The 23949-nt window shown below is 39.5% G+C and overlaps 1 protein-coding gene and 1 long non-coding RNA gene across 2 annotated transcripts; one reads left to right on the top strand and one right to left on the bottom strand.

Annotated features, from left to right (window-relative positions):
- The first annotated feature begins 2 nt into the window (after positions 1-2).
- Positions 3-15617, top strand: LOC132771636 (uncharacterized). Its single transcript, XR_009631099.2, has 3 exons — positions 3-194; positions 12334-12464; positions 15396-15617. It is a non-coding gene; the product is annotated as an uncharacterized lncRNA (long non-coding RNA).
- ASMTL (acetylserotonin O-methyltransferase like) lies at positions 4722-22893 on the bottom strand. Its single transcript, XM_060769857.2, has 13 exons — positions 22656-22893; positions 17816-17947; positions 16456-16503; positions 15863-15927; positions 15611-15672; positions 13103-13211; positions 10399-10795; positions 9805-9967; positions 9171-9352; positions 8272-8389; positions 7607-7750; positions 6124-6246; positions 4722-5065 (listed from the first exon to the last, which is right to left on the bottom strand). The coding sequence occupies exons 1-13, from the start codon at positions 22749-22751 to the stop codon at positions 4848-4850; spliced, it is 1857 nt and encodes a 618-aa protein (XP_060625840.2). The 5' UTR covers positions 22752-22893; the 3' UTR covers positions 4722-4847.
- Between the last annotated feature and the right edge of the window lie 1056 nt (positions 22894-23949).

Genomic DNA, 23949 nt, shown 5'->3' with positions numbered 1-23949 from the left:
GCTGGGGAAGCTCCGCCCGCGCGGCGCCATTGGTGGAGGAGGCGCCAATGGAAAAAGGAGAGCCTTGTTCGCCGGGTAGGAAGCACCCCGTTGAATGGAAAGCCGTGGCGCCGTGGCGCGAGGAAGCACGCGCCGCTCGGTCCTGAGGGTCGGAGGCAAGCCAAGGCTTCCCCGCTACTTCCACATGGTCTGAGGTAGAGGAGCCTTTCCTTTTTGGTGGTTGAGTAGGCACTCACGTTATATCAACGAGCAAAAACAAAAGAACAAGATAGAATTAGGCACGAGTGAAAGGCTAGGAATGTGAACCAGGGCAGAGAAAGTTTCTGGGTCAGATTTTGCTGCAGCCATAAGTGATCACTACAGCCCTAAAGCAAGACACACACACCTCTCAAAAGTCCCAGCCTTCAATATACAGGTTGAGCATCCCTCATCCAGAATTTCAAAATGCATTACACAGAAATCAAAAGCTGCCCACCTGGATTCCTGAGATGGGGGATATGTTTCCTTTCTCGTGGTTCCATGGTTACACAAACCCTGTCCACTGCACAATATTATCCAAAAATATTGTATGTAAAATGACCACCAGGCCTGGAGATGATGATGATGATAATAATGGTTTTCCCCTGACATTAAGTCCAGTCGTGTCCAACTCTGGGATTCAGTGTTCATCTCCATTTCTAAGCCGAAGAGCCAGCGTTGTCCGTAGACACCTCCAAGGTCATGTGGCCAGCATGACTGGCGTGCCGTTATCTTCCCGCCGGAGTGGTACCTATTGATCTACTCTCATATGCATGTTTTTGAACTGCTAGGTTGGCAGAAGCTGGGGCTGACAGCGGAAGCTTATGCCGCTCCCCAGATTCGAGCCTGCGATCTTTCTGTCAACAAGTTTAGCAGCTCAGTGGTTTAACCCACTGTGCCACCGGGGGCTCCAATAATAATAATAATAAACTTTATTTGTACCCTGCCACTATCCCTCCCAAAGGGGATTTGGGGCAGCTAACATGAGGCCAAGCCCAGAATGACAGTACAACAAAATAAAATTATTATTATTATTTTGGTCGTGTCAGGAGCGACTTGAGAAACTGCAAGTCGCTTCTGGTGTGAGAGAATTGGCCGTCTGCAAGGACATTGCTCAGGGGATGGCCGGATGTTTTGATGTTTTATCATCCTTGTGGGAGGCTTCTCTCATGTCCCCACATGAGGAGCTGGAGCTGATAGAGGGAGCTCATCCGCGCTCTCCTCGGATTTGAACCTGCAACCTGTAAATAAAATAAAATACAATACAAACACATAAAATAAAATACAAACAGCAAATAATAACATCAAAATAAAATACATAAAATAACAGAAAATGCAATAAACTGATGCAAAATAATGTGATATAAAATAAAAGCATGGTGGGCAGCCCAAATACACAGAATAAGGTTGATAAAACCCAGGATGAGATAAGTATATTGAGAAGTATGTGTATAAAATGACCATCAGGCCTGGAGTTGTGTATAAAATGATCATCAGGCCTGTTCACAACTTCTAAGGATGCCTGCCATAGATGTGGGCGAAACATCAGGAGAGAATGCTTTTGGAACATGGCCATACACCTTTTTCCAAAGTCACAGCAACCCAGTGATTCCAGCCATGAAAGCCTTCGACAGCACAGTTATTGTTTAGACTTGGGTCCCATTCCCCATGGCATCTTATTGTGTGTGTATACAATACAGATGTGGATTGCATTATACACTGGTTAGGTGAAACTGTTCTCAAGGAATCTTGAGGTTTTCCATTGTGATTCTGTGATTGGCTTCCAGTGAAGTTGACCATAAAATTGTATTGGGTGACAATTTCATAGGTGAAAAAAAAACCACCACATTTTTTTATTCACAGCTTTTCATTTTCATAGAATCATAAGAGTTGGGAGAGATTGCAAGGGCCTTCCAGTTCATCTCCTGCCATGTAGGAGCATACAATCAAACCACTGACAGATGGCCATTGCGTTTGTCTTTCAAAACCTTCCAGATAAGACCTCACTACATCCCGAGGCAGCATATTCTACTGCTAAATAGTACAACTCCCATTACCTCATCCATTGGTCATGATGATAAGGACCACTTAGGTCGGTTTGAGACTGGCGAAGAAGGAAGTGATACCGCAGCGCAGATGATTACATGTAAAGTCCTGGACTTGAGTTAAAGCCTGAATGTTGTTTGCATGCATTGCACAGGCTGGCCTTGAACCAGTTTCAGGATCCACAGCTGTGTGGAGGAATCCCCCCCCCCCCACTGCTGCATGTCCTCTTGCTCCAGTGCATGTGTGCAGATCTCTAAAGCTCTTGTCTCTTAATCGGCCACTGTGCAACATACTTTGCTTAGGCATGCTGATGCACATTATGAGCTGTTTCACAGTATCCCCAACTTTGTTTATCCCAGTTTAAAGCCATTAATTGGAGTTGTTGGGTTTGTTCACCGAGTGTGTCATCTAAACACTGTGCTGTCAAGCTGCCTTCAAACTGCATTAAGACGTCAGTGTAGACATGACATGCATTGGGACTAATAAGATTTGGGAATCCTCGGACATCTGCAAATCAAAAGTTCGAGGTTCTTTTTTTTTTAGGTAAAGAAACTTATCAAAAATATTGTACTAGTCTAGCTGCAACATGACTGATCTAGCACTTTTTGGAGGTAGTAGGGATTTAGTCAATGGAAATAAATACTTTTTCCTAAGATAAAAAAAAATCAAATTGTCACCTGAAAATCACATAGAAAATGGGGTGTTGTTGTGTCTCATTTGTTGTGCAACTCTGTTACATTTATTATTAAACACTTTTGTCAAATTATTTATGTTGCCTTTCCATGCTATTTTGCAGATGTGTTTAGATACAAGTATTCTATGTTATTATTCATATGTATCCATTTTTGTTTGCAGTACAGTGGGCAGATATTAGTACCACCAATTCTGTAAAATACTTCTGCTATGCCGCTTTAAAAATCTGAGAAATGTGATTGCTATATGAATTGTAAGCACTGTTTAAAAATTATGAGTGGCAATCTTTCAAACAGATTCTTTTCTGCAAAAAAAAAATGGATGCCTTAGGTCCAGATTATCTGAAAGACTGTATCTTTCCTTATGAACCTAAAATCTTCAGAGGAAGCTTTTTCTCATTCCTGCCACCATGAAAGGCTCTTTTGGTGAGGACACAAGAATCTTCTCCATTGCTGAGCCCATTCCTCTAAAGCGCTCTTTTTATTGGGCTGTTTTGTTTATCTTTTAAAACTTTTGTGTGTTTTTAAAAATGATTTTATTTTGTTTTATGTGATGACAATTTTAACGCTTTTCAAATTTTGTGAAAGTTTTTTTTTAATTGATCCTCCCTTGAAGCTGTCCTGAATTTCACTCTGGAAAAACATCAGCATAAGTAAAATAAAATATATCAATAAATAAATCACACTGTGCTGAACATTTTGATGGAAATTGTTTTTTGGAGTTAGCCATTCATTTGAAAATTAACTGGGCATAATGTTATTATACTTAAACTGGATTTGAGCCAGTCAAATAGATTGCAAGCTTTGTTTCCAAAGTCTTATTCAGAACACATTTTGTACGTCAAACATTGCAACAAATCACTTTAAGAGATTGGAAAAGTTTAAAAGAGCATGTATGCACAATTTATCTTTAGAGTGAATCATAAAAAGCACCCTGAGGGTATTTTTTTTGGGGGGGGGGGGTTGTTGTCTCAGGAGCAACTTGAGAAACTGCAAGTCGCTTTTGGTGTGAGAGAATTGGCCGTCTGCAAGGACGTTGCCCAGGGGACGCCCAGATGTTTTGATGTTTTTACCATCCTTGTGGGAGGCTTCTCCCATGTCTCCAAATAATCTTCCAAATAATGTTTTTAGCACTACAATCCAATATAATGTATTTCAAAACATAATAGTCACATATACCCCTTTGGGGTTTTGGTTTAGGAATTTACTGATTTCTCACATAATAGTTGCAACTCTTGCCCATACGCCTGCCCCTTGGAGTGACTGGGCTTACCCACCTTCATGCCTGCTGAGAGTTACAAGGCCTCCTTCAGTTGCTGCCAGTTGAAGGAGGCCCTGTAGTTCTCGCTGGCAGGCACATGGGCAGTTTATCAGCTATGGCTTCCCTAGGCTGGCAGCTGAAGGAAGCCCTGTAGCTGCAAAAACTAAAAAAAATCACCACATTAATAGTTGCACCCTCTCCCTTTTGGAGGGAGGAAGGGACTATTGACTATTATGCTGTAAAATACAATGTTTATTCAGAAGTAATTTCCACTATATTTAATAGACTTACTCTCTAGCATGTTGTATATTATTTATATGCATTAAGATTCCCTTATATGTGGTTTTCTATGTATTCGTATTATTCTTATTACACGGACAAGACTGCCGTGAATGTTCACTAGATGCATATTTATCTATTTTCAACAAGTCAGCCTAGCCTGTTTCTAATAATCACATATTCAACAATGCTAAGAAAAATCAAACTTTGAAATGTTTTAACATCGTAGAAATTATCCGTTGGTTCCTTTTTCAGTGAGTGCCATCAAAAGATAAGTGTTTAAAGAAAAATAAGTAGAACAACTTTAGAACCAAAAATTATCAGTTATTGTAAGAAGTAGACTATGCATTTTCTAAAGTGTAAAAGGAAGTTGTTGACTATTTTTTAAATGCTGTTTCAGCCATCAAACTTTTATATACGGTTAATAAACTAAACAAGCAATTATTAAACTTTATTGTTTATAGACACCCAAAACAGATACATCTTTTTAAATTATAGTTAATGGATAGTACTAAAATGAAAGTACTCAAAACTGTCAAGTGACATGTAATTTAGGGGAATGATGATTTCTTAATACACAAAATGGCATCTAACAGGTTTCCTGTTATCTTAATCTGTACACTGGCGAATCCATGTTTCTCCAATAGCTCTTTGTATTCCAAGCCACTTCTCTGCTTTCCTTCAGTCATACTGAGAGACTGTAGAACACCTCTAGCAGGGCTTGTTCTTTTCTCATCTAGCACAATTTCTGCAACCAACAAAGCATTTCCTGCATTTGAAAAAACATACAAGAGGTATTTAGCAACACACTTCTAGCTTGAGGTTAATATTTTGTTTAGTGGAAGTGTTTCCTTGGAGATCACAGTTTTGTTTCTTTCTCAGCAGTAAGGGATTCTTTGAGTAAATCTTTTATTACACATTAAACCTGACCTACTCATGGACAGTTGGCATCCAGGCCTACAGACAGATATTTTAAGATGGATTGGATTGAATTTAATACATTATTAGACATACCTCTTATCTTCCACAGAAACAAAATATGTACAAAGAAAGGACATGGGTGGCCCAATGAAACTGTGTGTGATTTGAGAGGGGAGGTAAAAGAGACATTTGGCGTACATGAGCTCCCCTTGACTAATAGTGCTAGGAGCTGTTTGCATAAAAGAGACCCAAGATGTTCTGTGTGTTTTAAATGACAGTGTTGTGTAATTCATCATCAGTAGAAACACATGGCCATATGGTGCACAACTCAGTTCAAGTTCTTTGCTTTAGGTCTTTCTCCAGGTTCTTCCATCACTGAAACTATACAATCTAACAAACAAAATGGCCCCAGACAGTGTTATAATTTATTATATACTTTTTAATTTCCATAATTTTTATTTGCTATGTTACTATTTTGTGATTTTGTACATTGTAAGCCATTTTTAAACCAAGTCAATATGATCTCATCAGTATCCAAATTACTGGATAAAATGAATTCTGCTATGCTACACTTCTGCTGGAAATTACCAGAGTTGGCAATTTTCTAAGTGCTGCAGCTGATTTGATAGTAACTTCTGACAGAAACAATTCATTTCTATAGGGTTCACTATTATCCATGGTTTCCTGCTTCCTTGGGAAAATTCAGAAATGTATTCCTCGCCATTACGAGGCTTACACTGTATATAAATCTAAATAATTTGAATATTTTGAAGCTAATGTTGACTCTGAAGAACCATTCAATTTCTGCTATTGTCATCAACAACTTTATGTTATGCAAATAAGCTTGCCATTTCCTTTTGTTCAATAAATACTACGAAAAGTGGGAATAAGAAACAAAGTCCTTACCTGGTTTGCAAATAGCAGCTATTTTGTTTAAAAGTGTATGAACCTTTTCCTCACAACAGTCATGTAGGATTCTTGACAGAATATAAAGATCTGCTTCTGGAAGATTATCTTTAAAGAAGTCACCTGATTGAAAAGGCATTTATATTATTTCTAATGATGACTATCCTTTTTAAGCTTGGTAGCTTCTTGTACACATTGATACTAAGAATGCAAACTATGATTGAAACTTTCTAAGTGGGTAGAACAAGGATGCTGTTTGGGAAAGAAAGGAAAAAAACTTCACATAAATATGTAAGCTACATTTAAACCTAATTTGCCTCGGGAAAAAAAGCAATTAACTTAAATCAAAAATAAACATTGAGGGATTGTTTTATAAGAAAAAGGACATTTACTGCTGCAGCAAAAATAAACAGGACTGTGGCACTTTAAAGACTGATAATTTTAAATTTTTATAAACTATTGCCCACTCTATCTAATGCATGTCCATGTATATATACATCTGCTTCCAGGTGCAAGAAACTGAACATGCTAATGTGTGGGAAATGAAATGCAGAAAAGTAAGCTCTTCTTAGGAAATCACACATAAAAGACCACCTTAGCAAATATTTGCCACATCTCTTCTTCTCTTGTAAGAAATTAAGTGTCCAGGAAAGAAAAGGTCCCTGCTAAACATAAAGAACTTTGTCATTGCGGATAACCCCAGTCCCCAAGTTACAAACAAGATAGGTTTTATATGTTTATTCTTAAGTTGAATTTGCATGTAAGTCGGCACAGGTATATTTTTACAGTGTAACTCCAGCCATACATATATACACATACACACACATATATAAGCTTTGGAAAGCACAGGGAAGGGCTAACACCCTTGTGGTTTTTGCTTTGCTATCTGTGCCCGTTTAGAAGATTTCACCTTACTTTCTATCCCTGTGATAACTGGATTTTGACAAAAAATGTCTTGGTGAGAAAGCTTCAGTGGAGACACCTTTTCCCCATGACAACTCTTTCAGGAGCGAATTCCCCTTCAGGGGGTAGATTTCTCTGACTTCCTGTTGTATCACCCTGTTTTTAAAGAGTCATTTGAAAATCGGATGTTCCTAACTCAGGGACTGCTTATAGTAATCCTGAATAGAATTTTCTATCATATCATATCAAGATCCATACTATCTTGGTCCAAGAGGACTGGAGCTGCTTCTTAGTAACATATGAGCACAGAGTAAGCAATCTGGACAGGGTTTGCAGAATGAGTCAAAGTTAATATGTGGTCCTTAGGTTGCAAGTTCCTACTGCCATTATATAGAATATATTTTACCTCACAGCACATCTGTGTCCTCACTCTGAAAGACCATGCTGATCCAGAATAGGTCTCTACTGTCACTTACAGACCCACTGCCAAGACTATCCTTAGAAGGCAATAATACTCATCCACAAGTGATTGCCTATAGATAGATATATAGAATATATTTTACCCCCACAGCACATTTACCTGATGTGAAAGATACTCGATTACTGTTTTGCTCTGAATATTGAAAACTGGTAGCATTTGTAATGACATCTGGAAGGTCAAACACAGTAACTTTCATTTCTGGGTACATATGGACTAGTTCATAAGCTAAAGCACCAGTGCATCCTACAGGAAACAAAATATTAAAACAAGAAAAATTTCTATTAACCATAATTTAGCTAAAGCCTGTATCTGAAATACTGGTATTCAGCAATCACTTAAAATCAATTATGTACAACTTTGCAAGATGTTTGTGTGCTCCCTCCTCCACAAAAACACACAAACTTATTCCGAAATGATAAAATACATTTTTGTACAGGATCATAAATTCCTTAGCCTTTGTGACTCTCAATGGAACTGTTCAACACTTAGGGAGCTGTCTTACAGCTTTGAACATACTGATTAAATCTATCAAAACCAAGAAAAGGAGTAGTAATCCACAAGAAACAAATGGAATGTTTTAGTCTACTAGATGAGTTCAGACCTATGTCTCTCCCTCTGCCCTATGCCACCCCACCGACATTCAAAAAGCTATAGAATTTTGTAACTAAGTGTCCTCAGAAGGAACGCTTATTGAGACAATTCAGTCTCAATGGTGATTATGATATCATTTCAAGACACACAAAAGTTATTATTGAAACCCTTACCTCCCAAATCGCATACAGCTTGGAATTTTGAAAGATCAAATGCCATACTTAAATCCCTTGCTGTCAGCTTGGAAATGCTGTGCATTGCACTCATAAAACGCTGCTTCACTTCTGTAGACTGGTAACAGAAATTGTTTAATAAATTATTAAACAGAGGAAACTATAATTTGGACAAATGTGTTGTGTCAACTCCAACTTTCAGCAACTTTGGCAAGGTTTATTCAGAGGAGGTATGCCATTGTCTTCCTCTAAGGCTGAGAGAGTGTGACTTGCCCAAGATCCCCCTGTGAATTTCCAAAAATCTGAATTCTGTACTCTTGCAGTTATTATTATTATTATTTTAATAATAACAACATTATTAAAACAGAGATATTTCTAAAATCTCATTTTGCTGAACATTGGAGTCAAGTATGGGGTTTCCATCCCATGGCCAAAGAATTAGTGATTTTTCTATCAGTCCTGTGATAATTATCGAATGGTTAACAATGTTGTAACCAGCCTTGAGCCGTGAAGAGAGGCAGGTAAGAAATAAGAAGAAGAAGAAGAAGAAGAAGAAGAAGAAGAAGAAGAAGAAGAAGAAGTTGTTTCCTTTAATAATAATTTAATTCAAACCTATAAGACAGTGGACACAATTTCAACAACACAAAAGGTCAATCCTTATACTCTGGATAATGTCAGAAAACAGAGATAACTGAATTTGGAATACATACATTTGGGAATCTTCTAGGCAGATTTAGGAAGATGGATTAAAAGAAATACATTCCTGAGGAATGCCATGTTAAGTCATGCTACCAAATGGTAAAACCTGCCTACTGATCATTTTCAATGTATATATTTCAGTATTTCAAAGTATTTGTTAATACATAAAGGATATGTATATAATACAGCATGCACCATACCTGAAACAAATCATCTTTCTTCCCAAATGCAAGATGGTTCTGTGGAGTACCTTCTTTGACTGCTAACTCCAAATGTGTATACAGAGGCCACAGGCGATCGTTACAGTGGAGAACATAGTCATGAAATGAATATTCACTGCTTGACACCAGATATAGATTTGTCAGTTCTGTATTGCTGTAGCCTTAAATGATATTTTTTTAAAATTATAATATGCTCTTAAAAGTGTTTTTTCAACAAGTTCAATGAATGCTGCCAACTGGTAAAGACTAAAGGCCCTATTTACCTTCAAAGATCAAATCAGTTTTACATATAATTTAAATCTCCCCCTTTCCTACAGCTAAGGACCCCTATGTTTAAAAATAAAAAATGAGCTCATAATAAAAGTTGCATAATTTACAACACAGTAAGTTAGTTACCAGGTTATGCTGCTGTTGAATTTGAAACTGTTTCTAAACTCATATCAAATTCATATTAATAATAATAAAATTTCACTCTTTTCCATTTTTGATGAATTTTTCTTTTCAGTGATATGATGCTGTAGTAAACAATCCAATTGCTTTAATACGTTACTGAAATTTTGTTCACTTTACCCACTTTGCCCCTGTAATTGTTGTAAAATAAAAAACATATCACCTTGATAATTCTTTTCCAACAGGTCAAAAGAAGCACATGCATCAAGTAATCTTTCTACGCCACACAGAGAGACATTACATTGTTTTGCAACATCCACTGGGGTCATGTTGCCTTTCTCTTTGAGAAGATCAAATATTTTCAGCTTGCAGGCTACAAACAAAGCCTGTAAGTACAAAAGACATATTCATTACTGAAAGAGTGTCAAAATACAACAAATTAAGCTGATTTTCAAATGACTTCATTCTGTTGATAACTACTTTGATCTCATCTTTTTGAAGTTCACCTGCTTAATTGTTTTATCCATGGAACTCGAGGAAATATGGCCAGAGGGCAATAATATGAATCTGGCTATAAAATCTGCAACTCTAAAAAAACAGGCATCATGATTTAAGCTATATAAAACAAAACAGTCACTGCCTTCCTCCTGTAAAAGAAGACAAAATATCAGTGTATTTAAGGCCTCTGACTCTGTGTTCTTCCTTAAATAATGGCATATATGCCAGACTATGCACTATAGAAACACCATGAGGTTTTATAGAATCATATGCTCCCCCCAACAAAACAAAACAAAAAAAACACCAAAGAAAATGTTACCTTTGATGCTCTGAAACCATCCAGGAGATGCATAAGTTGAGAAGGGAAATTGATTCCATTTTCTACTACTCCATTCTGACTTTCCACGGGCAAACTGCAAGTATGACTGCTGCTTGTACTTTTCCCCAGGCTGCTTTTTGGCTTTTTTGTATCTTCACATTGTACATTATCTGAAGAGGCACATTCCCCATCACTTAGGATCTCAAAAGTCTCTACTGAAGGGATAGAGTCATGCTTTATATGATGAATGGTGTGTTTCAGGGGAGGGTAATATAATTCTGCCAATTTTTTGCAGAAGTGATTCAAAGGAAATCCTACCACATTCAAGAAATCTCCATGAACATATTCCACTAACATTCCCCCAAGTGCCTGGATCCCATAGCCACCAGCTTTGTCCCTAAAAACAAACAACAAATATTTAAATAGTAACATAGTAGTTGTTAAATAAGGTGAAATTTTGAGTATCTTTATTTTAACACTTTGGTACATCATTTTACATTCTTAAAAATCATGTGACCAAGAAGCAAAGCAGCTTACACTAGGAGTTTACATCAGCACAGAAGAATGTAACCTCCCCCCCCCCCCCCCCCCGGCTTCACCTTTTTAACAACTGGCCTCATTGCTACAATACAAAGTACAGTTATCCCTCAACATTTGTGGTTTTGACTTTTGCAGATTTGGTTTAAAATACTCTCTAGTTATTGCTAGGACAGCCAGCATTACTCTATGTTCAATGTCCCCTAGTAATGCAGGAGGAAGTAGATTTCTAAGGAGAACCTCCTGTTAGGAATCTCTAGGTCCTCCAGTGCAATTCTGTGGTCAGCCACCGGTACTCCTGCTGGAAGACATAGATGCTGTTTTGCTAGTGTATGAACTGCTTACCTGGAAAACAAGTGGGGGGAATAGGAATAGAAATGATTTAACCATCTCTCTCCAGGAAAAAAAAAAACGTCATGGTTAAGAGGGCATGGTAATCATGTTTAAATATTTGAAAGGATGTCATATTGAGGATCAATATTGGTATTCTGCTGTTGTAGAGAACAGGGCACAGAGCAATGCATTCAAAGTGCAGGAAGAGAGATTTTAATTAAACATTATGAAAAGAGCTCTGACAGTAAGAGCTGTTCTGCAGTGAAATATGTTGCCTGGAGAAAAAAAAGGGAGGGGTATAGAGTGTCCTCTGGAGGTTTTTAAATGGGGACTGGGTGGCCATCTGTCAAGAGTGCTTTGATTATGTTTTCCTGCATGGCAGGGGCTGGGCTGGATAGCCCTCTTCCAACTCTATGATTCTACTGATATACTTTGATTTACAAATGCTTACTGAATTTATTCTCAATTCACTAAACATGAACACACAGTATAAAATGTGAGTTGTACCAGGAAAGTACTGAATGTTAGAAGCCTAGATATATGCACCTTTGCAGCAGCCTTCAGTTTTCCTTCCAATGTGGATAAATTTCTCTATCCTAATCAAGAACTAATGTAGGGCATTTAATGTGCCAGATGCTGTTGAGACTAATTTCTAAACCCAGAATGCTTGCTATTTCTCTAGGTCATACATTTTACAGCAGGCCAATTTTGGCTCTGGTTTTGAGGTCTGTGAACTTTTGATCTTTCTGAAGCACATATTTAATTATGGGTGAGCTACAAAACCTGACAGTAAGAGAAACTGCTAAATCCACTGTCAATCCTTCCACTTACTGTGCGGGGAAGCATTATTTTATTAGTTTTGCCTTTTATGAGAGTGGCATACTTTCTATTTAAACAACCCCACATTTGCTACACTGATCCCATTATTTTACTCTAAAAGACAAAACTTGGGAATTTGCCTCTCAAATCTGAGCAATGAAAATAAATCTATTTTCACATCAGCAGAAGCCTACACTTAAATGTAGTTGGCAGCCACAGGCATCTCTTTCTTGTTCTTTCAAATAGGAAAAACATCAAGGTATGAGATCCAAATGTAGGAGTTCCCTTACAAAAAGGAGCTGCCTGTGGCTGTGATCTCCAAAAATGCAGGAAAACATGAAGCATGTGACAGAACGTCGGAAGACAGCCAGAAGGAGGTATGTGTTATCAGAATCTCTGGCATGCAGATAATTTACTTAAACACAAAACTTTTCAAAGCAGTTTATAGAATAAAAATATTTATGACACTACATAACAATACCTGTTTCAGATTTTTTAAAAACCCTTAATATTACACACAAACACACATTACTAAAACATATATATTAAAATACAATTTAAGCTCAAAAATAAATAAATACAGGCATACTACAGTTAACAAAGTTAACAAGCTCCTTGTTGAATCTGTTAAGCCAGATCAATTTTTCATCCTTGTCCTCTATTTGGTTGAATTTTCTTTTAGCTGCACTGGCATTGGAAGGCATTAGAATGGTGAAGGAGGGTTACAGCAAGATATCTGAAGGAAACAATGCAATAAAGTAGAATTGGGACAGAATGGGATTCTATCCTAGCCATTCCTACTGTACTTGTGTGTTTCTGCCCACAAGAGATAAAGTGAACAGTCACTGCTTCCTACAGTACGAATGAGTTCACTATGCTATGACCTCCATGTAGTATGTACACCATATTGACATACATGTAGTGTGTACACATAACTGTTTTTCTTCATGCTGCACGTTTTGTAGACCTATTTGGTCACAATGTAAATCATTCACATTTCAACTACTGTACTTACATTGGCTCACCACTGTGAATATATTCCCACAAGAGTTCCTCAGAGAGTTCAGCAAATTTAACTTTAGTTTCTTCATAGAATTCAGTGACTTCAGTCTCCAGCTGATTATCTGGAAAATTTAAATTCTGGGTAAATGTTTTGGAAGCCAACATGGGTCCCTAAGTACAGAATTTGCTCTAGTGCTGCAAGGATCACCTGGAATAATTAATGATTCCTAAATACGAATTACTATCTATTATTTTGTAGGTCTGTTTCTTATCTTTTTGAGAAACTTGCGAAGTGTGGCTTAGAAGCACTTAATTAGAAAGCTTAAGTTCCATGCCTCAACAAACAGGAAGCAAAGGTGTGATATTGTTTTAGTCCATATTCCAACTGCTAAATCTGAAATCTAAATATTTAATAAACAAATACATATGATTACAAACCTCACAAATTACAGGCAGCAATAATATATATGAATTCATGCACTTGGAATAGTAAAGCACTCAGAGGGTCATCAGTCCTTAATTTTAAAGACAGAGGACTTCTAGTTTTACCTAGAAATGAGTCTATATTTCCAGAACAAAATGCTAGATTTGCTCATTTATAATAAAACTATTATACTAGTAGGGCATTTAGGTGTAATGCATTGAGAATCAGGTTTTTTTCTCCTTGCCGCTCCTGCCAAGAATACTCTGCCTTTTATCTGCAGTGCAGTTCTTTCTTAACATTCTAGTGGAAGCAGCAAAATGCAGTGATCAGAGAAGATGCAGTACAGAACTTTATGATTTTAACTGGAGAGAAACATGTTGCAATTATTCCACAGTAAGGGGTCACCATAGGTTTTCAATTTGAAAAGAACAAGATACTTTTATTCCTTGACATAAGGAAACATTGTGCTGTGAATTTTGGATAGGATGTTGAAGAGCTATTTTGAGATAGAGGCAGTCCCCAAATTATGAATAGGATAGGTTCTGTAGCTGTGTTCTTTAGCTGAATTTGTATGTAAGACAGAATGGGTACATTTTAAGTATGACGCCATCCATCCATCCATCTATCTATGCAAGCTTTGGATAGCATAGGAAAGGGTTAACATCCCTGTAATGTTGGTTTTGCTGCCTGTGACCCTGTTCAGAAAATTTCACCTCAGTTTCTGTCCCTGTGGGAATTGGATTTTGAAAAAAAAATGGGTTGCTGTAGAAACAAGAATTTGGGATAAAGCTCCAGTTGAGACCCCTTTCCCCCTATGAAAACTCTTTCAGGAGTGAATTTCCCTTCCTAGGAGTAGATTTCTCTCACTTCCTGTTGTCTCACCCCCATTTGTGACTACAAGTCATTTGTAAGTTGGATGTTTGTAACTCAGAGACTGCATGTACTGGAGTCCATCCCTGTAATTTGATTAGTATCCAGACTGCAATGGTATACACTTGCCAGGGAACCAGTTCAGTGGGATTTCTGAAAATCATTTTTTTAATTGTAAAAAAAATTCTGTATGGTAAAAGTAGCACACTGCATGAAGACAGTTTCAATAGGAACAGTAAGCTTCAGGTTAGTGTAAAAGATAACGGTTCTAACTGATTACATAGTTTCTGACTTCTGTATTTCAACTACTATAACATTTCTAAGGACTAAGCCTGGATCTACACTGCCCTATATTCCAGGATCTGATCTCAGATTATCTTATTAAATAAAAGTATTCTTGCCTGTGTTTAACTTAATTTTACTCTCTATGAGCATGCAAAAGTTAATCAGTAACAGGCAGAAAGATATCTGGGAGAAAATATGTTGCTGATGTAAAATTTCTGGAAAGATAAAACAGATCAAGCTTGTCTGTGTTTTGAATACCTATGCAAGTAAAATTATCAAATCATGCCACAACCAATAAAACAGCAAAATTATTTTGTTGCTGATATAGACATAACACTGTGGCACCCACTGTCATACTGTCTCATACTTGGTGTCACAAACTTCTCAAGAAGCTATTGAGGTACCATTACATGAAATCTTTTATCAACTTCAGAATGAACAAGAAACATGGCATCTGATCTTAAAGCTGATCTTAAAGCTGAGCCCTTGGAGAAAAAGTGCAGCATGAGAAACAAGCTAAAGTCCTAGAATTGATGATAATGATAATGAGCAAAGGAGAAATCACTGATGGTGTCAGAAGAAAATTGCTACCTGCAAAATGTCTATCTCCTCAATGTACAGTTTTGGAGAGGGGTACTCCTAAAAACGAGATATACCCCAAGAGTGGTGTTGGACAACCCTCAGTATGTTTACACAAGTGGTTGTCCATCTCTCCTCTCCTCCCCAGAGCACCCAGTTTGAAGAAACCATTCATTGGAGGAATAGCATCTTGGAGGAGGATGACTTTCCCTACTATTACCATATCCTTTTCAGGTGTAACTAGAGAAACTGCAAATGTTTGTGTCAATGAGCCATTACATGTGTATCAATAACATTTCAGCACAAGATGGTTACACAGTCAACAATGTGACATGGATTTTTATACTGGTTCTTACCAATTACCTTTACTGCTGCAGTGAACTATTGCAACACCTGTGAAGACACTGTGCTCCTTTCCACTCAATCTGTTAAAGAAAGCAGATATAACAGTTGCAACTATTTTGCTGTAAGTACTAATTTATGAATAATTTATGAGATGATTATGATTATGCAATAATTTATTTTCTAAATCCAGTGTAAAAACTGCACATTATGATGTCTGAACCTACAGATACAAACTACGATATTAGCATCAGAAGTTTTAAAATTGCAGACCTTGAAAGCATCTTATATGCATCTTGTTTGTCCACTGGTTTCTCCAAAATCTGGTCTTCTATTGTCTGAAATTAAAATAGAAATATTTTGCTATATACATCTCATTACAGTGGAATTAGTATCTAATTATAAATATATGTTTAAAACATTAAAGAACTGTGACCATAGGGATTCTGAATGATATATCATTTTCTGTTCTCCATGAGAAATCCTGATTGTACACAAAACCTATTTTTCACCTTAACATTTTATTCATTTATTCAGTGAAAGATAAAACGCACAGACTACTCCTATCTTTCATGGGAGTTAGAGCACAGGATCCCCATGAAATTGGAAAAAGGGAAATATAGGCCTGGAGAAACAAGACTGGCCTTTGGAGTTTTTTGTATATATAAATTCCTGCCTATAGGAGCAAGTGCGAGGAGCAACCCCAACATATAGGATGTCAAACCCTCATTTGCTGGGAATTAGAAATTTGGTGTGTATGTATGCATTTTTTCCTCAACAAGGTCCTAAAATTGCACTTTGTTTTTGAATGAATGCTAAATATTACTGTACGTTAAATCTACATGATAGTACATGCTAAGACTCACCACAATAGTGTCGGCTCCTATAACAACATCTGGTGTTCGAAGATGTTTCTGAAAAATATGGGAGTACATTTGATTAGTTTATCCACATCACTAATGAGCCCCAATAGAATAAAGATACTAAAATTCTGATACCAAATCAAAGAACAGGATGGCCACTACTCTAGCAAAATAATAAAAAAAAAGCTTAAGACTGCATATGTCAGCAGTAGAACCATCCCGAGCCTGGTCTAGAAGTATTAAATTGTTGAGAATGAGTGTAGATAGTTGTAGGATCACACTGACATCACATTGGCAACGAAGACCCGCATAGTAAAAGCAATGGTATTCCCTGTAGTCACCTACGGATGTGAGAGCTGGACTATAGGGAAGGCTGAGCGAAGGAAGATAGATGCTTTTGAATTGTGGTGCTGGAGGAAAGTTCTGAGAGTGCCTTGGACTGTAAGAAGACTGTAAGAAGATCCAACCAGTCCATACTTCAGGAAATAAAGTCCAACTGCTCATTGGAGGGGAGGATATTAGAGGCAAAGATGAAGTATTCTGGCCACATAATGAGAAGACAGGAAAGCTTAGAGAAGACAATGATGCTGGGGAAAATGGAAGGAAAAAGGAAGAGGGGCCGACCAAGGGCAAGATGGATAGATGGCATCCTTGTAGTGACTGGCTTGACCTTGAAGGAGATGGGGGTGGTGACAGCCGACAGGGAGTTCTGCCATGGGCTGGTTCATGAGGTCCCGAATAGCCAGAAGCGACTGAACAAATGAAGAACAACAACAAGTTGTAGGATACAAACTTAAAAGTTTACTAATGGCTTTGAATTTACATATGCATGTAGAACCTACACCCTAACTCACTAATGAAAAGATTAGGTAAAGTCTTCATTCCTAACTCATCACCTTTCAATGAAAGAGTAAATGTTAAGAGGAGGAGCAAAGAGAAGTTAAGAGGAGGAGCAAAGAGGGATCAGAACAGAAGAAAGACTGAACAGGAGGAAACATTATATAACCAAAGTCCTCGTGGAAGAGACCAGAAGCACATGGTCAATTTGTAAGGTTTATATGGTCCCTTCCACACAGCTTTATATCCCAGAATATCGAGTCAGAAAATCTCACAATATCTGTTTTGAACTGGGTCACACTCAGATAATGTGGGATTTTCTGCCTTGATATTCTTGGGCTGTGTGGAAGGGCCCTATGACTATGACCATTTTAAAGGATAATAACTTTGTGGGGTTTAGTTGAGAGAAATAAACAAGAAATCCTGTTCTATCTACAATTCCAGTTGCTATATCAGCAATTGGAAAGTAAGTGTGTGTGTGTGTGTGGGATGCTGGAATGTTAAACACAAATTAAGACAGGCTTACCACATGCATCCTTTTTGCCACTTCAAGTGCCTTTTGTTTTGCAGTTTCTACGGCATATTCATATGGAGCTGCAAAACACGACTTCTCCAGTGTCTCTTTGAACCAAGAGGGAACAACTTCGAATCGAAGACCCTGTTAAAGACAAAGAAGCAAAGTGACTTTGGACAAAATCTTGCCTGACAAATGCACACACAGGGGGCCCTCACATGGAAGCCGACTGCTGGAACAACTACTGAATAAGTTTAGAGCAATTCATAAACTCAGTTAAAACGCCCACCATTCTACGACAAATTGTCAGCATGGATCCTATGGAGCCAAGGTAGCCCCATCCACACAAAAAGGGGAGGGATCATCAGGTTATGAGAAATATACAACAGTGAAGCTGGAGCACGCTGAATAGTAATTTCTGTGATACAGGAAGTGTATCCTAAAGAAGGGCATGTCTGTTCTGGCATTCCTCATGCACTTACTATTCTGCTGATTAGTATTTGTGCCAAGAAGTGACATGAACCACAATTTAGGAAAGTTATTATTTTGGTGGGATGACCTTATTACATAGTTTTCTACGTAAGGAAAGGGGTGTGTTTCTCAGGCTATGAAAGTATGGCTTGCCCAAGGTCACCCAGTATTTTTCAGGCTGAGTGGAGATCCAAAACCTAGCCTTTTCAAGTCCTAGTCCACATGATGGCCCTCCAAACTTTTGCATGGTTTCCCTAGTTCATGTGTTCAATGGTCATAGTGCCTGGGATCATCCCAGGCATTAAACATTGGGAAAAAATCCTTTTTTTGTTTTCTTGTTTTTAATGTCAAAAAGAATGAAGGATCTCTGCAACTTTTTTTAAAAGATGAGCTGCTTCTGAAGGCATCAGGAGCACCAATACATAGTCCTCCCCTGCTCAGGAAGGAGCCCAGGGTTCCAAAAAGCCTTGTGAGCCCTCATTTCACCCAAGGCTGTACTTTGTCCTTTCCTGCAACAGAATCTTCTCACAGCATTGCAACATATATGTATCTTGGACAGAGTAAAATAATTTATGCCAGGACTTGCGTTGCATTACATAGGCAAACACATTGCTTTCTCTTTTGTTCTCTAATGCTATACCAGTAAATATGTTTTAAAAATGTCCCAAGTTGTTCAAATTAAAAACAAGGCATTTCAAGTCCCGTCCTCCACTGAACACTAGGGAAAGATTTCCTCCACTATAAAAAAAATTCCATAGCCCTGTTATATTAATATTTGGGAGCAAATTCCATTAATTCCAAGGCATAGCTGCGTTCGTCTGGAATACCAGCATGCAAGCAGATCTTTGTAGCACCTTAAAGAGTTCATATGATATGCTTTCTTTCATAGTCTAACTGTCTAAAGAAGTAGTTTGTGGGCACACCTGCACTTTAGAATTAATGCAAGTTCACATCGTTTTAACTGTCACATCTCAATACTGTGGAATCCTGGGGTTTATCTGGTTTTTGTTTTATTTTTATTTTATTTTTTTGGTGTCAGGAACAACTTGAGAAACTGCAAGGCGCTTCTGGTGTGAGAATATTGGCCATCTGCAAAGGTGTTGCCCAGGGGATGCCCAAATGTTTTACCATCCTTTGGGAGGCTCCTCTCATGTCCCCCGCATGAGAAGCTGTAGCTGACAGTTAAACCCTTGTGCCAACAGGACTGCTAACTGACAGATCAGCAGTTTGAATCCAGGGAGAGCGGGTTGAGCTCCCTCTGTCAGCTCCAGCTCCCCATTCAGGGACATGAAAGAAGCTTCCCACAAGGGTGGTAAAGCATCAAAACATCTGGGCGTCCCCTGGGCAATGTCCTTGCAGACGGCCAAGTATCTCACATCAGAAGAGACTTGCTGTTTCTCAAGTCACTCCTGAAATGGGAAAAAACCCCACTTCCCACTCAACGTTAATCCCAGCGGAGCATTTTTCAAGACTCAGTTTTCTTATTACATTGTCAGTTTTTTAACCAGTTTGACAGTAACCAGTAACTTGCCACAGGTAGGTGGCAAGTTACTGGTTATAAATGGAAGAGGCAGCACTTTGTTCTTGTTTGTACAGATATAATTCCAGGTGTTGCAGGGACATTTGGAAAGCACTCATGATTTAGGGCTTTGGTGCCAAAACAAACTTGGAAAAGAAAAAAAAAAGAGTTCTAGAAAAGTACTAAGATCTTGGTATATTACTGGTTTACAAACTATAGTAATAATAGTAACAGTAAAGGTAAAGGTTTCCCCTGACATTAAGTATTATTATTATTATTATTATTATTATTAATAATAATAATAATAATAATACTTTATTTATATTCCCCTCTATCTCCCTGGAGGGACTCAGGGTGGATTCCAAACATAAAAGGCAAACATTCAATGCCCAAATACATTAACAATACATCCCTACTAACAAAATTTACCAACATAAAAATACGAATTATGACTGAACAACTAAAATTAAATAAAAAATGCAGCCTGTTTTAAAGGACATAAGAAAAATCATCAAACAGTTTAGTTGTGTCCTACTCTGGGGGTTGGTGCTCATCTCCATTTCTAAATTGAAGAGCCGGTGTTGTCTTTAGACACCTCCAAGGTCATGTGGGCAGCATGACTTCATGGAGCGCCGTGACCTTCCCACAGAAACTGTACCTACTGATCTATATAAATAAAAATGTAATGTTCATTTGTGGGATTAACAACTCAAAACCACTGGACAAATTGACACGAAATTTGGATACAATACACCTACCAAGCCAACGAGTAACCATCACTCATAAAAACACTGAAAAACACAGCAGAAGGGACTTAAAAGGTCAAAAAAGCAAAAAGACGCTAGAGTGCATGCGCAAAAAAAACTCCCCCTGGCAAACAAAACACACAATAGCATATCCACACTCTTCCAGACTACAGCTCCCAGTATCCCCTAGACTGGGCCCTTTAGGAGAGGAAGACGATCCAAATGCACTGCTTCCAAGATGCAAGGTTTCTTCTCTTTGGATTTCTTTGAGAGCATCCCATTCCCTACATATTTCCAATTTCCTATTCCTGGACTGCAACTTCCAGTAATCCTCTAGATAGATAAGATATATAGATAGATTAGTTAGAGATAGATAGGTAGGTAGGTAGATTGATCAGGAGGACTGCTGGGAGTTGCAGTCCAAGAATAGGTAGAGAAGGAAGAAAGAAGAGAAAGAGGAAGGAAAAGAAAAGGTGCAAAGGATAGAGGAAGAGAAGGAAGGAAGGAGAGAATGAAAGAAAATGGGAAGGGAGGAAAGAAAGGAGAGAAAGAGGGAGGGAAGGTTGGCCACAGTAACGCGAGGTGGGTACAGCTAGTCTATAATAATAATAACTTTATTTTTATACCCCGCTTCCACTCCCTGGAGGGACTCGGGGCGGCTTACCTGAGGACGAGCCCAAACATAGTTAGGTGATAGTATGATAGCTGGGTCCGGAAGCTCTGAGCATTAAGGAGATGCCGCAAAGGCGGTTGTGAATAAGGACATCCGTAGGGATACCAAGGTGCTTGTCTATAAAGCTATTGTCCTCCCAACCCTGCTATACGCCTGCGAAACGTGGACTGTCTACAGACGTCACATGCAACTCCTGGAACGATTCCATCAGCGCTGCCTCCGGAAAATCCTGCAAATCTCTTGGGAAGACAAGCGGACAAACGTCAGTGTGCTGGAAGAAGCAAAGACCACCAGCATTGAAGCGATGGTCCTCTGCCATCAACTCCGCTGGGCCGACCACGTTGTCCGGATGCCTGCCCACCGTCTCCCAAAGCAGTTGCTCTACTCTGAACTTAAGAACGGAAAATGGAACGTTGCTGGACAGGAAAAGAGATTTAAATGGCCTCAAAGCCAACCTTAAAATCTCTGGCATAGACACTGAGAACTGGGAAGCCCTGGCCCTTGAGCGCTTCAGCTGGAGGTCAGCTGTGACCAGCAGTGCTGCAGGATTCGAGGAGGCATGAGTGGAGGGTGAAAGAGAGAAACGTGCCAGGAGGAAGGCACGTCAAGCCAACCCTGACCGGGACCGCCTTCCACCTGGAAACCAATGCCTTCACTGTGGGAGAAGATGCGGGTCAAGAATAGGGCTCCACAGCCACCTACGAATCCACAAGGAAACCCATCATGGAAGACCATCTTACTTGTCCAATGAGGGATCGCCTAAGTAAGTGTGAATAAGGGAAGAGAGGGGTGGAGTGAAAGTGAAGAAAGGATAGAAAGGAGGGGATACTTAGGGTAAAGGTTAGGGTAAGGGTTAGGGGTTACAGTTAGGGTACGGTCTAGGGTTAGGGTCAGGGGTTAGGCTTAAGCTTACAGTATGGTTCAGGGTTAGGGCAAGGGTTACAGTTAGGGTAAGGGTTAGGGGTTACAGTTAGGATACGGTTTAGGGTTAGGGTTAGTGTATGGGTTAGGGTTACAGTAAGGTTTAGGGTTAGAGCTTCACTATTAAAGAACTCCTACATTCCTTCTATATTATCTGTTTCCGGCCTGGCTTACATTAGCGAAGTCTCTCTTGCGCAAACAGCGCTCCTGATAGAGTGATGCGGCATCTCCGTAACGCTCGCAGCTTCTGGACCCAGCTATCATACTATTACCCATAGTTAAAATATAACACACCAAAAATATATCTACTCACATTTGCATGTTTTCGAACTGCTAGGTTGGCAGAAGCTGAGGCTAACAGCGGGAGCTCATCCCGCTCCCTGGATTCGAACTGCCAACCTTTGGTCAGCAAGTTCAGCAGCTCAGCAGTTTAACCCGCTGCAACACCAGAGTGCCTAAGAATAGTAATAAGTGCATAGAAAATCCCCTAAGTCTACGCACAAGTCTCAAGCAGGGCCTTACCACGTTGGTGAGGATCTCCTGCCTGCGCGGGGAAGCGCTGGCCAGCACCACTCGCTTGTGGAGCAGCTTCCCGATGACGGGGTTGAGCAGCACCATGGCGGCCCCGCGGCAGCTGATCCTGCCCAGGAGGGCGAAGCGAAGCCCAGAGCAGGAGGCAGCCCGGCCAGAGAAGCTTTATGGCGGCGCGCTGGGCAAGGGAAGAAGGGGAGGCAGAGCCAGAGCCCAGCTCCTCCTTCTCCTCCTCCTCCTCCTCTTGGGCTTCAGCCAGGCTGGGCGGAGAGAGAGCAGCAGGACGCGGAAGCATGCGCCTTGCTTCCCTCCTCGGTCTTTGAGGAAAGGAGGGAAGAGAGATGGAAGGAAAAAAAGGGAAGGAGGGAAGCCAGGGAGGAAAAGAAGGTGGGGAGGAAGGGAAGAGAGAAGGAAAGAGATTAAAAACAGAAGAGAGAAGAGGAAAGGAAAGACAGGAGGAAAGGAAGGAATGTAAAAAAGAAAACACAAAAGGAGGGGGTGGGGAAAAAGTGTTGACTCTTGTTGACTTAAGTCAGGCATGGGCAAACTTGGGCCCTCCAGGTGTTTTGGACTTCAACTCCCACAACACCTGTTAGGAATTGTGGGAGTTGAAGTCCAAAACACCTGGAGGACCCAAGTTTGCTCATGCCTGACTTGGGGTTACTCCAGCCCCATCAACACTGTCATATAAAATCCACATTATCTGCGCTGAACTGGATTATATCAGTGTACACACTGCCATATAATCCAGTTTAAATAAAATAATCTGGATTTTATATGCCCTTGTACAAGGGGCCTCCATGAATTTCCTAGGCTGCTTCTACATCAGGCATGGGCAAACTTCGGCCCTCCAAGCTTCGGACTAGAACTCCCACAATGGCTGTTAGGAATTGTGGGAGTTGTAGTCCAAACACCTGGAGGGACTAAGTTTGCCCATTGTAGAATTAATGCAGTTTCACACCATCACAATATCATAAGATGGACCTGCAACAGGGTTGTCTTGGCAGATTGTTCAGAGGGACTTTGATGTGTCCTAGTCCCACATTCAAACCACTGGAACCCCCAGTGGTGCAATGGGTTAAACCCTTGTGCCAGCAGGACTGCTGACCAAAGGGTTGGAAGTTCAAATTCGGGAGTGGGGTGAGCTCCCATCTGTTAGCTCCAGCTTCTCATGCAGAGACGAGAGAAGCCTCCCACAGGATGGTAAAACATCCAGGTGCCCCCTGGGCAACGTCCTTGAAGACGGCCAATTCTCTCACACCAGAAGCGACTTGCAATTTCTCAA

This window comes from Anolis sagrei, chromosome 3 (genome assembly GCF_037176765.1).
Source record: "Anolis sagrei isolate rAnoSag1 chromosome 3, rAnoSag1.mat, whole genome shotgun sequence".
Lineage (NCBI taxonomy): Eukaryota > Metazoa > Chordata > Lepidosauria > Squamata > Dactyloidae > Anolis > Anolis sagrei.
Note: the sequence above shows the minus strand (reverse complement) of the source record. Positions and strands in the feature narration are given on the sequence as shown.

Excerpts from the sequence above, each read along its gene's own strand:
- ASMTL (XM_060769857.2), bottom strand. The coding sequence starts at position 22,751 with ATGGTGCTGCTCAACCCCGTCATCGGGAAGCTGCTCCACAAGCGAGTG. Across the intron at positions 16,504-17,815 it reads TGGCAAAAAGGATGCATGTG|AAACATCTTCGAACACCAGA; the intron begins GTAAGCCTGTCT and ends CATATTTTTCAG. Across the intron at positions 5,066-6,123 it reads AGCTGCTATTTGCAAACCAG|GAAATGCTTTGTTGGTTGCA; the intron begins GTAAGGACTTTG and ends TTTCAAATGCAG.